Raw genomic sequence first — 16,591 nt, 5'->3', positions numbered from 1 at the left:
ACAATTCTTCTCAATAGGGTGGAGTCAAAGGCTTTTCGTCTCATTAACCCTCCCCCTCTTACTGACTCCCTTCAGCCTCTGTCTCTTCGCCGCAATGTTGCATCTTTATCTCTTTTCTATCGCTACTTCAATGGTCACTGTTCCTCTGAACTGTCTGCATGCATTCCTCCACTTCTACGACGGGTGCGTAGCACCCGTCTAGCAGCAAACTCTCATCCCTTGTTTGTCCAACTCTCTAATGCAAGAGTTAACCGTTACTCCCAGTCCTTCATTTATGCAACAGGTAAACTCTGGAACTGTCTCCCTCTGTCTGTATTTCCTGCTTCCTATGATCTCCAGTCTTTCAAACGCAGTATGTCAAGGCATTTCGAAATGAATGGATCTTGAATTTGGCTCTCTCTTGTATTTTGTTTTTCTCTTGGAAGGAACAGTTTTGCGGGCTCATTGCCTTTGGTTCCTTATTCCCCACATAAAAGAAAAAAGAAAAAAAAAGTTTGGGTTAAAATTGGTGGAAGGGTTGGTGGTCAGACAAGACTGAAGTAATTCGAGTTTGAGCACAGTCAGTCGAAAGTCAAGATCACGGGACAAGATTAAAGATTCTACCTCTGACTGGCACGGGTGTTGTGTCTGTGAGTGATCCGTCTTGTTACCTCCGCCAAGGAGGTTATGTTTTACCCTGCGTTGGGTTGTTTGTTTGTCTGTGTGACTGTTAGCAGGATCACTCAAAAAATTACGGGCGGATTTTGATGAAATTTTATGGAAGGGTGGGCCATGGGCCAATGAAGAAATGAATAAATTTGGGGACGGATTTGGATCCGGATCCGGAGTATCCCGCACAATATCTCCAAAGATCTTTATGAATTTCAATGAAATTTTGTGGAAAGGTGAATCATGGACCAAGAATGAACTGATTAAGTTTTGAGGGGGATCTGGATCCTTTTTAATGGCATTGGCTGAGGTATGCGTTCTCTGAGTGCTTTCTAGTTATTTGTTTGATATGACGCGGTGTTTGCGGGGTAACAGTTTTGCCAGAGAAATGCGACAGCAGCAGATGAGGAAGACGATGACCTCCAGCATGGTGATGAAAGAGCAGCCAAGGAAAAGACCACTGGTGCCTCCTAGTTTGCCTGAGAAAAATTAAAAGGAATTAAAGAATACTTGTAAGTATAGAGTACAGTATTCAAGATCATCATCATCATCATTATCATCATCATCATCATCATCATCATCATCATCATCATCATTATCTCGAACTCTTTTCCCACCTAAGATTGGGGTGAAGTAGGGTTCAGAGAGTCAGAAAAACCTGACGGAGGGAGACCCATTAAAAGTGTTTACAATTAAATGGGCCACACTCATGCACTCACCAATGAAGCCCCCTTATGCGATTTAACTTCACTCTGTCTCGTCTACTGGTGGGAAAGAGTGCGGTGTAAAACAAACCGACCCAGCAAAGCCAGAGCAAAATAAAGGAAGCAGAAACAAAAAGAAAGTCTCCAAGGTGACAAAGTTAATACTAAATTTCCACCGTCTTACTGACATGGACAGAGGAGAATATGATTGAAAATATTTATTCTTTGTTGTAAATGGGTATTATAAGGGAAGGGAACAGAGGAATAGAATACTTCTGCACTCTGCCCACTTTAACTTAGCCTGTAGTCACCAGCTTACATCTCGAATGCTGAGTTGTAATAAATTCAGCAATAATACATGATCTTAGTCACTAAGAAGTATTATGGAAAGGATACACAGTCGATAATGTGCTGCAAAAGAACTGATATATACGTCAAGTTGAGATGGTCAAACTTTAGTACTAGCATGGGGATGTAACGACGTCATTTCCTACCACTAATATCAATTAGGTCACCTCTTGACTCCTACAACACAGGAGGGGGAAAATTGGAACTTCACTCTTTTGTGGAATTTCCTTCTCAGCTGGAGCAAGTCCCAAAAATGATTAGTGAGCTTCGATAAAAATCACCTCAGACGATGTCACAGTGGAAGACAGCTTAGATTTATTGATAGTGATAACTTTATGAAGTTGACCCCTAAATTCAAAGACTAGAGACCATTTGTTGGATAATTAAGCCACCGTAAACTGATACGAGTAATATGACGGAAACTTACTAAGAATGTCTTCGTAACTCTCGCGCCAGAGGACCACCTTCTCGTACATGTTGCTGTCGTAGAACGCGTTGACCACAGCCAGACCGTCACTGCTGCACGGAGGAAAGGCAGAATTAAACCCGTATTTCTGACGCACACACAAGACGTGAATGAAGTGTGAGAGTGAATGGGGAACGAAGAAGTGCATGGCGAGTGAGTGAATGAATGGAGAGTAATGGAGTGAATAGAGTGTGAGAGGCTGCCTAGAAATGGAGCGGGATGGGAGGGAAAGAGGTGGATCAAGAGCGATATGTATTAGAGCGGCCGTGGTGTGCAGTGGAAGAAGGCATCGTTGTTGAATAAGCAGAGAAATGCATAGTGGGCTTTTCGTCCTGGCCACCCTTTACAGAATACGGCGTCAGGTGATAGATTACATACAGAGATAGATAGGTAGATAGATAGATAAAATGACAGTCGCATGGATGAATGGATAGTTTGATATATAAAATAGACAGTGAGGTAGATAAGACAGACTTACTTATATATAGGTAGATAAATAGGTAGATTATGATAGACAGATAGAAGGACAGTTAGACAATAACAAACGGACAGATAAATAGACAGATACACACACGGACAGACATGTAGGATACATAGGTCGATGGGAGACAAAACTACACTTATCTGGTGGCTGTGCGAGGCAGGTAGGCACTAGACAGACAGATATCTAGAAGGAAAGATAGACAGAAAAACAGACGTAGAGACAGAGATATAGTCAGATACAGAAACACAAGCAGACTCGCAGGACACAAAGGTCTGTGGGAGACAAAACTACACTGACCTAGCAAGATTGAAGCGTCTCTGCAGGTGTACGCGGTGATCTGGGGCGAGGGGCTGTATGAAGGCCTCCTCCTCGAAGCTCTGCACCACACACACCCGCCGACACTGCTGCTTTACTGAGGGACAGACATGCCACCAAAAAATCACTATACTCTGTTCATTTTATATAGGCGATAAATTGAAGTCTCCATCCCGAAAGCTGAGTTATAACAGTCATCTTCAAAAGAGTGAAAATCTCTGCCTAACTAAAATGAATGAATGTTATCACAGTCTCGGCAGTTGTTCATATATTATACCGAAATTTATAAAATTGTTTATTATGGAAATGCAACAGTTTCGGCCTGTCTTGAATTCCTGCGCCAAAACTGTTGTCTCCCCAATAAACAGCCTTGTCGAATGTGTGCATAATTCTCAAAGAGTACTATTATGACGTCGATTATATCATTGTTATGGCTTTGGTAAGACTGTTATATTTCTCCTGGTGCAAATGGTGTCTGATTTGCCGTATTTGATTAAACTTAATCTTATAGTCCAATCACACTGACCTTCCTGATAACAATCCATCATCTCTGACGTGCCGTTGCCTCCACCACTGGTGCGGGCCATCATAATCTGCTCTGCTAACACAAACATACTCGTTATCATACTATGCAGTAAAGCATGACACTGTTCCGTGCAGTTTATGTTGCAAAAATAGTGTGGAGGTGTGTAAGTATAGAATTACCTGCAGTAAAAATACTGTAATTGAAAAAGGAACCAAGAACATGATAATTACATGAAAAATCTTCAATGCATGACGTATCAGACAGACATGAAGTTAGTGATTCCCGCCATTATATCCTTAGTGTGCCCGCAAAAATTTGTTGATGATGTAGATCTGTGCAGTCAAACTGTTATAAAGCTTTATTTCTCCGAATCTAGGGTGATGATTATGAATGATTGTCGTTCTAGTTGATGTGAGCAACCTCATATTGGACTGTTGGTGGACCATCTTCACGAAAAACTAAATAATGGACAATTGCATCAAAATACTGAATATATTATAATCATGTTATATTTCGAGCATTGCTTACTTGGATCGGTGAGACATATACCGGTAAACGTATAAATCCAATCAGTCTCACGTGTCTCACTAATCAGGTACGTTTGTGCTAATAATGTAATTTTTATATTATTTCCAGTTTGTGGTAAAATATTTGATTTTTTTTTTTTTTTTTTTTTTTAGTGTGTCCTACAACAAGAAAGATTGAAAATCACTGTACTAAGATGTCGTCAATTGGAAATTATTTTACCCACTTCTGATGGACTTAAGTAACAGTTACTTTACACAGAAATCCTTAAACGAAACGTGCTATGGACTTAAAAGGAGAAGTAGATCTACACGCTAACATAAATCTGTTCAATTCATACAAGGCTTTACCTGCTATACGCTGGGAGCGAAACGACGTCATCATGGTGCTGCATTTATAGGAGTCCAGGACAGAGCACGGCAGCACTGACCCTGTGTGTGTTCCGCAGTTTCAGCAAATGTTAACAGTTTAATGTTGATAATGCACTGAAGTAGCTATGTATAACTGCGTATAACTCCTAAGCACTCTTTTAACATGTAAAGTTTTTCGTTCATTGTTTCAATACAGTAAGGCTGAAAACATTAGAGAGGTACTTTAGATGTTCATAGTAATTTGAATCTTGAAAACACATAAGAAAATGAGCAAGGAGAGATTACTTTAATGCCTTGAAGGGATTTTAATGGTAACGAAGCAATAGCAAGGGTAGATGGATGTTTTTGAGTGGATACTTCGTTATCAGTGTCGGAGCGAGACAAGGATATGTTGTGTACAGTATCCATGGTTCTGCAATACGAGTACCTTAATCGACCGTAATTCTGGAAGCGCAGAACTCACCATTGAGGTTATCCAGCCAGTACATGCCGCAGCCACAGTGAGAGAGTGAGCAGTGCCTCATGAAGCCCGTCATGCAGTTAATGTCGCTTTGGTAGAAGGCCTGGGAGTGTAGGCGGTCTAGGTCTCCCGCCCACACACACGACGGCTCCATCCAGTCAGGCTTCTCCTTCACCCTCACCATGTTCACCTGACCCCACCCACCAAAGAATATTTAGCGTAATTATAAAGGATGGTCCATGGATTACGCATCTTAATTCTCATTTCTTCAGGGAACAGCTCAGTCAGCGTTACTAGTGTCTATCTTGCATTATTTTGTACTACCCTTAACGCGTTTCATGGTTCATAGTGTCTGCTCTGTACGTCAGTTGTTTGTATGGTTTCTTATTATTCTAAAGTGGTGGTCTCACACCAGGACGAGAAGCTATCCCCAATTTAGGATGGGTTGAGGTAGGATCCAAAACCAAGGGGAAAGAACGAAAGAGGGGCGAACCACAAACCGCATGTCCAGCAAAATGGCCCAGGCAATTAATTCATCATCACTCAAGCCTCCAGAATCCCGCCTCCACCTTACATGCAGACCACACACACACACACACACACACACACACACACACACACACACACACACACACACACACACACACACACACACACACACACACACACACACACACACACTAGACTGAGTGAGTGAGTTAGTGACAGATATAGACAGATATAATGCAGTGTGTGTGTGTGTGTGTGTGTGTGTGTGTGTGTGTGTGTGTGTGTGTGTGTGTGTGTGTGTGTGTGTGTGTGTGTGTGTGCTTGCGTGCGTGCGTGCGTGCGTGCGTGCGTGTGTGTGTGTGTGTGTGTGTGTGTGTGTGTGTGTGTGTGTGTGCGCGCGTGTGTGTGCCAGATAAAGTCAATCCTACGACTCTAGAAAACCAGTGCCACATTCTCGTCATTTCATACTTCACCCAACAGACTGGATCTCCTGTCACTTTCCCCATTTTCATCGTCTTCCATATTTCGCTTCTCATACATTCATTCGCAGTATCTACCCATCTCTTCTTGGCCTACCACGCCTCGTCCCACCTTCATACTCACTCACATATACTCATTTTTTGCCACTCTCCCTACATAATTTCCATCCATATGATCAGGCAGTTAAAGTACACTCTCATCCACCCTGTTATCAACGCACTTTCTTACTTCACATCTTTCGCGGACACATTATTTCATATCCTATTCACACTGCCTACTCCACACACGTCCCCAATAATCCCATGTTCACTGCTGTTCCTCTTCACCTATCGCTTTACTAAACACCAGAGTCTCGCACCCAAACGTTATTGTAATCTCTAAGGCATCGTCACACGTCACACACTTCATTTTATTCTTGTCCGGAATATAGCAAGACAGTTTTCCTCTAGCTTGCGTAATTGCCCGTCAGCTAAGAGTTAGAGTCAACTAGTCACTTCAGGATGTGGGAATCTTAATTATTTTACTTCTGGATCGTCAGAAAATTTTATTGGTTTGTTTTACGGGTGCGGCCACACTTACACGAACCATGTGATCGATGAGATTAAACGAAGCACAGAACTATAATTGCTGCACTAACAGAATCCGAACTTTAGATGGAATCCTGTGCCTCGTTGCCTCCGCCCATCACTTTTTTTTTTCTTTTTCAAGCGTTTCTGCACCGAAAGTGTAACAGGCAGAGCAAAACTACACTTATTTGTGAAAGCGCAACTGACATACCAAAGTTTGGTGTGGTTATCGTCAGTGTGAGTTATAAGTTTAAATTTATGGAGGACGCGTTAGAGGGGAAGGTAGGAAAATGTGTCAGGGAGGATACAAGAAAGTACTGAGAATTGCTGGAGGAGAGAGCATATGGATGAAGGAGATTGGAGGTGACGGCTGAGGTAGGGAGGAGGAGAGAAGTGAGGGAGGGATGGGGGAACGAGGTGAGGGAGGGTGAATGAAAGTTGTTGGGAAAGCTGGAGACAGAGGAGTGAGGGTGGAGGAGAGAGGCTAGGGTGTGAGGGTGGATGAAAGAAGAAGTCTAGGGTTTTATGACTATCGACTGCGCCAGGTTCATTAAGCCGGATAATCAATTTTTGTTGCTTCAGTCATTTCCTAAAAACCACCTGCAGTTATCGGTATAGGAGAGAGAGTACCTCTGTGAGCGAGAGGCGGAGGGAGGTGAGGCTGTTGGGGAGGGCGGAGGTGCCGCGGCCCACCAGCAGGGAGGGCTGGGTGATGTTATTAATGAGAGTCACCTCCAGCTTGCGTCTCAGCCACTGCGTCGGGTCAACCAGTCCGTCGGTCACCTCTGGAGTCAAAGTTAGAATGTACAGTACAATACAGGTTTGGCCAAGGGTCCTAGTTTGTCTGCAGATACACCCAACTCGTTGAAAAACTGCAAAAGGCAGTAATGGGAGGCGAAGTTTGACAAACACAGAACACTAAAGTGTAGACTGCCAGTCTGCCCAACATGTTCTTAACGTGGTTCTGTGTTTGGACTATATGTTATATTAAGCTTTTATATATGGTTATAGAACGTATATTGTACTGAAAGTTTAGAAAAACAATGTTTGTGATGAATAAGCAAGGTTAAAGAACCCAAGAAATTGGTTCCCCGCACAAAATTCTTAAGCGTCACTTAATAAAGAGATATATGCTTTTCTTTGAAAGACTGCAACAGCAGCAAACACATGTATTGTCACGAAAGTATGAGAAATCGAAACTGATGACTAATAAATCATATTAAACAGTCGTGAAGCATTGTGTGGGGAGTATTTAGACGAGAGAATAACTGTCTGTGTTCATGTTTTCAGCTGACTGATTTAGTTCTTAACCACTCTGATCAGTGAAATGATCGCCATGTAAGAGGTTGATGAAACGTTTTACAGAGTATGACGTAAAAATTATTAAGTAAAAGAGCGATGTAAAACAAATACAGATTTAAACACTGTTGATTGATGAAATTATGTTATCTGGTGGCACAGGAGTGTTCTTAGGGGAAAAACACGTTTAAAAAAACAGTGTAGCTTCCGGTCAAGCAGACACGTGAAAAAAGCATTTTCTTGAAGGAATTTAGCAGAGAAGCTTTGAGAAGAAGGTAACATGCTATTTGAAGTATTTGTGTTTCAATAAAAAGTACATGATAAAGAGTTTAAGCAGGTAATGGGTAAACGTTCTGGCAGCATAATCGAGTGGAAGTTTGTATTCTACTCACAGGTGCTTCGGTGTATTTTGAATAGGAAATCTTATATGAATATAATACTAATGTCTCTGTGGCTCTTTACTATCCATGTGGATGGGTTTACTGACGGAAGTGAGAGTGAACACACGAGAGAGGAGTGGTTGTGGGCATGAGGATAATTTGTGGGAGCTATTGTTCTTTTTTATTTTATAGTTTTTATTATTATTATTATTATTATTAAAATATGGAGAGGATGGAGAGCGAGAGACTGACGAGGAGAGTATATGTGAATGAGATGGAGGGGGAGAGGGAGGGGGAGGCCAATGATGAGATGGAGGGATGGACCAGAGAGGTATACGAGAGAGGGGTGTGTAAGCTGGGAGAAGGGCAGAGAAATTGCGGGATACAGAGCGACATGGAGGCATTTGTTTGTGACCGCCTCTGACTGGTTTAAGGCGTCTGGCAATAGATAGATAGATTATTATTATTATTATTATTATTATTATTATTAATTATTATTATTATTTTATTTGGGGGGTTTGGGCCTGTTGAAGGTTTTAGTGGAGGTCATACGTCATATCATATAAACATATTTTATTGAAATGTAGCAACATGAATCCACGGAGTTTACTAACTTCTGTGAGGAAGGGGTGTACTGCAGTTGTGTGGAGACCATTCCTCATTCCCGTGAGAATTTTGATTATCTTTAATCTTGGAAATAAGGTACATCTGGACTGATTTAGCAGTATAGATAACTGAAATATATATGAAAAATTTGTTTTGATGTACTTTGCAGTAAGTAGCTAATCAAGATATAACATGTATATGAGTGTGATGGAGATGGAATGAAGGAAGGAGACCGAGAAAAAGGTGGAAACACAAAATCATGGAGTGTGTGTGTGTACATATATATATATATATATATATATATATATATATATATATATATACAATACACTTGCAAGCACTTCTCACCCTACATACAGTCTCTACCAGACAGCCTCAGGCACTTGGTAGAGATACATTGGCTGTATCGTCCCGATTTCGGTCGGGATAGGCCGGTCCTGCAGTGGATACTCATACGGCTGATGATGATGATGATGATATATATATATATATATATATATAAGGGATGGTGATCTTTTGACACGAGGGATCGTTCATGAGAAATAAACACTTCTGGTGGTACTAGGATGTACGTCAGGCCATATACAGAGGCAGAAGGAAAACAGTACCCACAAGATGAAAACATACTGAAAATAGGGTACATTATTTTATCTTCGGGTGTCTTGCGTGTTTAGGAAAATTTTACATGACAATAAAATATACTTAAGCTTGCCTCAGAACGATGAATCTAATTAATGACTGTGTTAGGCCCTCACTCGAAAAAAAAAAAAAAAGTGTTAGGCCCTCACTCGTCACTTGTAGGTGAATCCAAAGTCCGGGGTGATTTTGCGGTTATGCATTTGTACCAATCGGTAGAGAGGTGGCCTGCAGTCCTTACGGACCCAGGTTCGAATCCCGGCTAGGGCAGGGAACAGTTTAAGGATTTGAATTTCATTAAATCAGGCTTTACTGATCTACCAGGAGACCCGCCGACATGTCGTAAAAATACCCCCGCTAATACCAATACACCAGTCCTGTACGAAACAGCCCTAGCATGTATTCAATATGGACGGTGGGTGTTAGCGCCGAAGTGGTGACATGTAGAGGTGTATGATATGTAGGAGGACTGCTGGGCCTTGATAGCAGGCTGTGAAGCCTATGCCCAGAGTCGGACACATTAAAAAAAAAAAAAAAAAATATCCACCCTCCACCACGCCACTAAGCGGGAGGAGCCGGCGCGTCCTCTTGAATAGACTCTGTCAGCAAAATTTTAAGTAGGCCAGACCTTAGGTAAGGGATTTAGGTCACGTACGCCGAACTTAGAACACTTACAGACTACTGGTAGAACATACAACATACATACTACTGTATTACAAATGGATACAACTGGAAACTGGAATTCATTCAGTATACGATAACCGAAATAACTGAGAGTTATGCACAGTATACTACACATTTAACTAGTGCTTTTAAGAAATTGATTTGTTATATTCATAATTATAGTGAACGATCAGTGTAAAAAAAAAAAGTTTAGTAACTGCACAATCGACCAATCACCTGGGACGTGAGAATAAGGCTATTAGCGTACACAATGTAAATGTATTTCAGTGCAGTTGTTGCAGAGTTAGAATAGCAAGAAACAAGATATGGTTAATGGTTTGATCGCCCAGTTGATTAAACTTGGGTTTTTCTAGTTGTGATGTGGATGTGCTCAGTGTCAAGAGACTCGTTAGCTCATAATAGAAGGATCATTCGCTCACTCATCTTAGAGGATTTTGCGGTGAGATGTATTTTTAGTGCAAACATTTTTTTTTTTCCCAAGCAGCAAGACATGCCCACCAATTCCTCTGAATTGGCATTATATTTTTTAGACTCTGAATATACTAACTAGGCTCTGGATGCGAGGTGTTGAGAACGAGCGTGATGCCTCCCCACTCTCCTTGCCCTGCTTGAATTTCCGTGTGGTTTAGCAGCAGCAGGTAACAACGACCACTCAGAGTGGGGGCCACCTCCAACCGGTCACAGCAGTACTCAGCCCCCAGTTGCCTGCCCGCAACACTACACTGCACCACCATATCCTGACACCTGAGGACGTGGTAAACATGATAGATACAGTACTTATTATGGCAAGTTTGCTTAAAGCTGTGGCAGATAAATAAATATATACATAAATAAGATTTTTATATTGGTGTGACAAGCAAATTGTTGTACTGTTATCAATGGTCATATTGCTTTACTTCGGTGGTTAGACTACAAACCAACAGTTCATCGGCCAGAAGGGACATTTGTTCGAAAAAGAGTCTCGTTAATGGGTCGGTTACATATGCTCGAGTTGTCTGTTGGAGGAACCATTTGTGTCCAGGCAGGACACTTTTGCCACCAGAATAACGCACGGGACTCATTTGTGCCGCGTTCTGACGCAGTTGCATGTTGGAGTAACTAAAATTAAATAAACAACAGAAGGCTGAGTGTTTTGTAGTTAAAAAAAACTACTTGTTTGAAATATTATATTCTTAGCATTACACAAGTCAAATAAAATTCGGAATAAATATGAAGATGCTTTGAAATACGGTTAGCAATAGACACACTTGAGATTCTCGTCTGGCACCTTAGAAATGTGTAAGGAGAAAAAAAAAAACTAGCATTTCTTCACTCCACACATGTATCTCATTCACTGTGGGGCTACTGAAAGAGTGGTTTCTTGAGATACTACAACGCTGCCCATTTCCCTCGTGATTTGCTGCAATATTTGTGATGGATTTCTGATCATGCGTTTCGCCCTTACTTATTCCTGGTGTGGGTTCCCTTGGCGGCAGCTTGAGGAACCATTTGCAAACATATTTACGATGGATTCACCCATGTCCACGCAAATAGGATTTGTTATTGCAAGATGAACAAAAAACATGGGCTGATGTTACCCTCTACTTTCCCTGCCCTTCCTCCAAAAATATGTCATAGTTACAACAGGAAAAGTATTATAATTCTTTAATTCCTTGCCTTAGCTCGTGCTTACGTTATTCCCTCAGCCTGGGTCTCGTAGAAGTTGGCCAAAGAAGTGAAAAATAAATTGAACAGGGGCAAGTCCAACCGCCTCGTGACACGACTTGCCTGGGTGCTATAGACTTAAAAACATTTTTAAACTGAAGCTCAGGAACATGGACTGGCAGTAATCAGGTATTCCATGTACGAGGCATCCAGTGCTGAGTTTGTTATTATTCCTGGGTAACGAAAATCCAGACTTGTAATTACGTTCAGAATTGCCACTTACGTGTAGCGAAGGATTTTTTTTTTTTCTGTCTCTCCCTCTTTCACATCGTTGTAACATAATGTCCTTTTTAATAATTTTACAGAGTTCAATCCCGTCAGTCAGGGGTGCCGTTTTGTATTGTGTTCTTGCTACTGACAGACTGTTTTATTCAGCTTAGGAAGATTAAAGGAGGATGTTTCTGACCCCCCCCCCCCAATGCGAACTGGCATTCCAAAGGTGGATTAAATCGTCTGACATTTGCTAGAATATCATAAACAGTACGTGATAGAAGTGAAGAAGCAAAGTTAAAAACTCCATTACGGAGATTAACAAACACATAATAGTTATCTGGTTTACCTGTAGAAGTAGAGAGCGTGACTCAGTGTGAGGGAATATAATGGAAACAGTATGGTAAACATTTATAACTTTTGACCTTTTTCACTGTTATCTTTGTCGGGACTTACACCTCAGCGTATCTTGTAAGGAAAACAAAATGTTGTTGGGATTTCCTCCAAGTCGAAAGGTGGAAGAGGAGAGCGGGGAAAAACTAAGTCGTGAGAATCTGAATTTCATAAGTAACAGGTTTTGGTAATTCATGACTATAGTAGCCGCAGCGAGAAATGAACGCTGTGGTGGGGCAGGCGGGATGACCTGGGATTCCCCCATTGTTGCCATATCCACATGTCACCGACCATAGAGGTAGGATGTCACCGACCATCGGCCACCGCTGCAGCCCCGCTCCATGATCCTTACCCTGTGTCTCTGGCTTTCTCTTTCTCTCTCGGTTTCTATATAAACTGGTGTATTTCCGAAACTAATTATGAAATTATTATGACTTTTGTTCCACACCACCACTGAGGTAAAAATCAAGGAGAGTTTTCTGTATAAAGGTTTCCCCCCCCTTGTCTGAGGGCAGGTCAGTTCTGGCGAGTGTATAATTATAGGTCAGGCGGAGGTATCGGCAAGGCCGCACTCCCCTCTCATATGCCACTTTTAGGTGGGGTGGAAACCTTTATACAGAAAACTCTCCTTGATTTTTACCTCAGTGGTGGTGTGGAACAAAAGTCATAATAATTTCATAATTAGTTTCGGAAATACACCAGTTTATATAGAAACCGAGAGAGAAAGAGAAAGCCAGAGACACAGGGTAAGGATCATGGAGCGGGGCTGCAGCGGTGGCCGATGGTCGGTGACATCCTACCTCTATGGTCGGTGACATGTGGATATGGCAACAATGGGGGAATCCCAGGTCATCCCGCCTGCCCCACCACAGCGTTCATTTCTCGCTGCGGCTACTATAGCAAAGAGTTACAAATACATACAGGATGACTGCTAAGGAAAGCACCGCAGCATATATGACACTCAATCGTCCGTTTTACGTCCAGGTTCCTATTTCAGTTTCAGGTAATGGACATATTAGGGTAAATGACATGCTTCTCGTCAAGTAGTAGCTCACTTAACACTGAAACCTAAGGAAGGGAAGGTTTAGGGGAGAGATGGTATTACTAAAATGAGTACGGTATGAATATTTGACTTGAAAATCACAAAGCCGCATATGTAGTCATGATCCCTGGTTTCTTTACACCCGTGGCGAGAGGGAAAGAGGAGGACAAGGTTGGAGAATGGCCAAGGAAATAGATATTGGCGTTTCATTACACACACACACACACACACACACACACACACACACACACACACACACACACACACACACACACACACACACTGATCCACCTGGTGAACAAGCTTACACCTTTTCTATCCTTAATGACCCAGAGCAGCTTGTACAGTACAGCACCCTACCCGTATCCCTGACCGCCTTGGAGAGAGCTCCAACATACTTGACCTCTTCCTTACAACTAATCCTTCTGCTTACAATGTTAATCTTTTCTCTCCGTTGGGCTCCTCCCATCACAACCTTATCACCTTAACCTGTCCTATCGCTCCGGTACAGCCTACGGACCCTCCAAAGAAACGTCATCTGTGGCACTTTGGAGCTTCGGATTGGGAGGCCCTCAGGCAGTGCTTCTTTGATTTTCCCTGGAATGATTATTGCTTCCATGGCCAGGAGCCATCTGGGTGTGCCTTGTGCATTATGGAGGTTATTTTCTCGGGCGTGAAAGCCTACATTCCTTTCTCATATCCTTTGACTAACACAAGAAAGCCTTGGTTTAATCACGCTTGTTCTAATGTTGTCCGCAACAAGGAGAGGGCCTATAAAGATACCGGAGCCAACCCACCCCTGAATCACATCTTTTATACGTTTCTGCTCGAAATCGTGCTAAGTCTGTTCTTCACTCTGCTAAAAATAATTTCATCCGTACTAAATGCTCTCAACTCTCTAACTCGAATTCTTCCCGCTCCTTCTAGCACCTTGCCAAAAACCTTTCTAACAACTTTACCTCATCATCCTTCCCTCCTCTTTTCTACTCTGATGGCTCTGTAGCTATTTTTTCTACTGATAAAGCAGATCTCTTCGCTTAGACTTTCTCCTCCAATTTGACCTTAGACGATTCCGGTGCTGTTCCTCCATCACTTCCCTCCTCTGACTTCCTCATGGCTGACATTAAAATTTCTTCAGCTGATGTATTTTCTGCCATCACAGACCTCAATACTAATAAGGCATATGGGCCTGACAGAGTCCCTCTTGTTGTTCTCAAGAACTGTGCTTCTGTGCTTACATCCTGCCTAGGCATACTCTTTCGCCTTTGTCTGTCAACATGTACCTTTCCTTCTTGTTGGAAGTTTGCTCTCATTCAGCCAGTCCCAAAGAAGGGTGACCATTCTCAACCCTCTAACTATCGTCCAATTGCTTTAACATCCTGTATCTCAAAAGTTTTCGAGTCCATTCTTAATAGGAAAATTTTAAAGCATCTTACCCATCACAACCTTCTTTCTGATCGTCAGTATGGGTTCCGTCAGGGACGCTCCACAGGCGATCTTCTCACCTACCTTTCAGACTCTTGGTCATCCTCCTTTCGGGACTTTGGCGAAAGCTTTGTCATTGCACTTGACATCTCAAAGGCTTTCGATTGAGTCTGGCATAAATCTTTAATTTCCAAACTGCCCTCTTACGGTTTCTATCCTTCTATTTGTGCCTTCATCTCTAGCTTCCTTTCTGGTCGTTCTATAGCCACTGTTGTAGACGGCCATCATTCTTCTAGATCTATTAACAGTGGTGTTCCTCAGGGCTCTGTCCTATCACCAACTTTCTTCCTTTTATTCATCAGTGACATTCTAAGCTGTACATCTAACCCTATCCATTCATACGCTGATGACTCCACCCTTCACCTTTCCATTCGATTCCCACAACGTCCATCTCAACAGTTACTTCAACAAACAAGGGATGAGGCTATGGCACACCTAATGTCTGACTTGGCTCGCATCTCTGACTGGGGTAAAAATAATCTGGTTGTTTTTAATGCATCAAAGACTCAGTTTTTGCACCTATCAACCCGACAAAATCTTCAACAGGTATACCCACTAATGTTTAATAATAATATTCAGCTTAATCCTGCATCATCCTTGAACATCCTTGGGGTTTCATTTACTTGGGACTTATCTTGGAAAGATCATATTACATCTCTTGTAAAATCTGCTTCCAAGAGATTGGGTGTGCTAAGCCAACTCCGTTCCTTCTTTACCCCTGCATAATTGTTGACTCTATACAGGGGTTTAATCCTCCCCTGTGTGGAGTACAAGTCTCATGTGTGGGGAGGCTCCCCATATACAGCTCTTCTAAATAGGGTGGAGGCAAAGGCTTTTTGCCTCATTAACTCTCCTCCTCTTACTGACTCCCTTCAACCTCTGTCTCTTCGCCGCACTGTTGCATCTTTATCTCTTTTCTATCGCTACTTCAATGGTCGCTGCTCGTCTGAACTGTCTGCATGCATTCCTCCACCTCTACGACGGGCGCGTAGCACCCGTCTAGCAGCAAACTCTCATCCCTTTTCTGTCCAGCTCTCTAATGCAAGAGTTAACCGTTACTCTCAGTCCTTCATTTATGCAACATGTCAACTCTAGAACTGTCTCCCTCTGTCAGTATTTCGTGCTTCCTATGATCTCCAGTCTTTCAAACGTGTTCACCGGGAGGGGGGGGGGGTAAATAGACTAGGGATTCTTACTATTTTATTCCTACATACGTACGTCAGTGACACAGCGTCGATGAGATCAGAGAGGGTTAGCTTGCGAGCAGAGAGGAATTGTAGCAGGCGCTGGTGGAGATGCTGAAGGGTGACGGTGCCAGAGGGGGTGAAGAGGGCACGGTTGGCCAAATTAGAGGAGCCAGCCATCAGCATTAGGTAGTTGTACAGCTCCACGTCCAGGCCCATCTCTGCTCCTCAGAAAACACTCATATTTTAACAGTGTGATGAGATCAGTAGGTGGACATAAATTCTCAATTTTTATTAGTTAACTGGTCATTAAAAGCTGAATAAAGTTGTGAATCATTTATAGGAAGTTGTGTAACTCTGCTAGCGTTAAGTCATAATGATAGCTTAAATTTATAAGACTTTGCTAGTTAATGATTCATATTCTCACAGGTGATGTGCGTGTTGCATCATAAAATCCATCATAAGCCCCAGTTACACTGCAGGTACGACTTGTTGCAAACCTGAAAATCGCGAAACCAGTCCCCGACCACGGAGGTCTCCGAGCAGTCATGCCACTGATCAGCTACCGGTGGTCATCCAGTGTCCG

General features: G+C 42.4%; 1 protein-coding gene across 1 annotated transcript; it reads right to left on the bottom strand.

Moving 5' to 3' along the window:
• Positions 1 to 984: 984 nt before the first annotated feature.
• LOC145412862 (uncharacterized) lies at positions 985 to 16,224 on the bottom strand. The gene is made up of 8 exons (XM_080282661.1): positions 16,040 to 16,224; positions 10,535 to 10,731; positions 7,013 to 7,167; positions 4,851 to 5,037; positions 3,492 to 3,563; positions 2,948 to 3,062; positions 2,128 to 2,219; positions 985 to 1,127 (listed from the first exon to the last, which is right to left on the bottom strand). The coding sequence occupies exons 1-8, from the start codon at positions 16,222 to 16,224 to the stop codon at positions 985 to 987; spliced, it is 1,146 nt and encodes a 381-aa protein (XP_080138787.1).
• Between the last annotated feature and the right edge of the window lie 367 nt (positions 16,225 to 16,591).

Source organism: Coenobita brevimanus, chromosome 94, assembly GCF_032717465.1.
Source record: "Coenobita brevimanus isolate Jiangsu-jjx chromosome 94, ASM3271746v2, whole genome shotgun sequence".
Taxonomy (NCBI): Eukaryota; Metazoa; Arthropoda; class Malacostraca; order Decapoda; family Coenobitidae; genus Coenobita; species Coenobita brevimanus.
Note: the sequence above shows the minus strand (reverse complement) of the source record. Positions and strands in the feature narration are given on the sequence as shown.

Bases quoted from the DNA above. Each gene is read 5' to 3' on its own strand.
- LOC145412862 (XM_080282661.1), bottom strand. From the start codon at position 16,224: ATGGGCCTGGACGTGGAGCTGTACAACTACCTAATGCTGATGGCTGGC. The intron at 3,564-4,850 runs GTGAGTTCTGCG...TTGTGTTAGCAG, and splicing joins CTGGCTGGATAACCTCAATG to AGCAGATTATGATGGCCCGC. The intron at 1,128-2,127 runs GTAAGTTTCCGT...AATTTTTCTCAG, and splicing joins GAGTTACGAAGACATTCTTA to GCAAACTAGGAGGCACCAGT.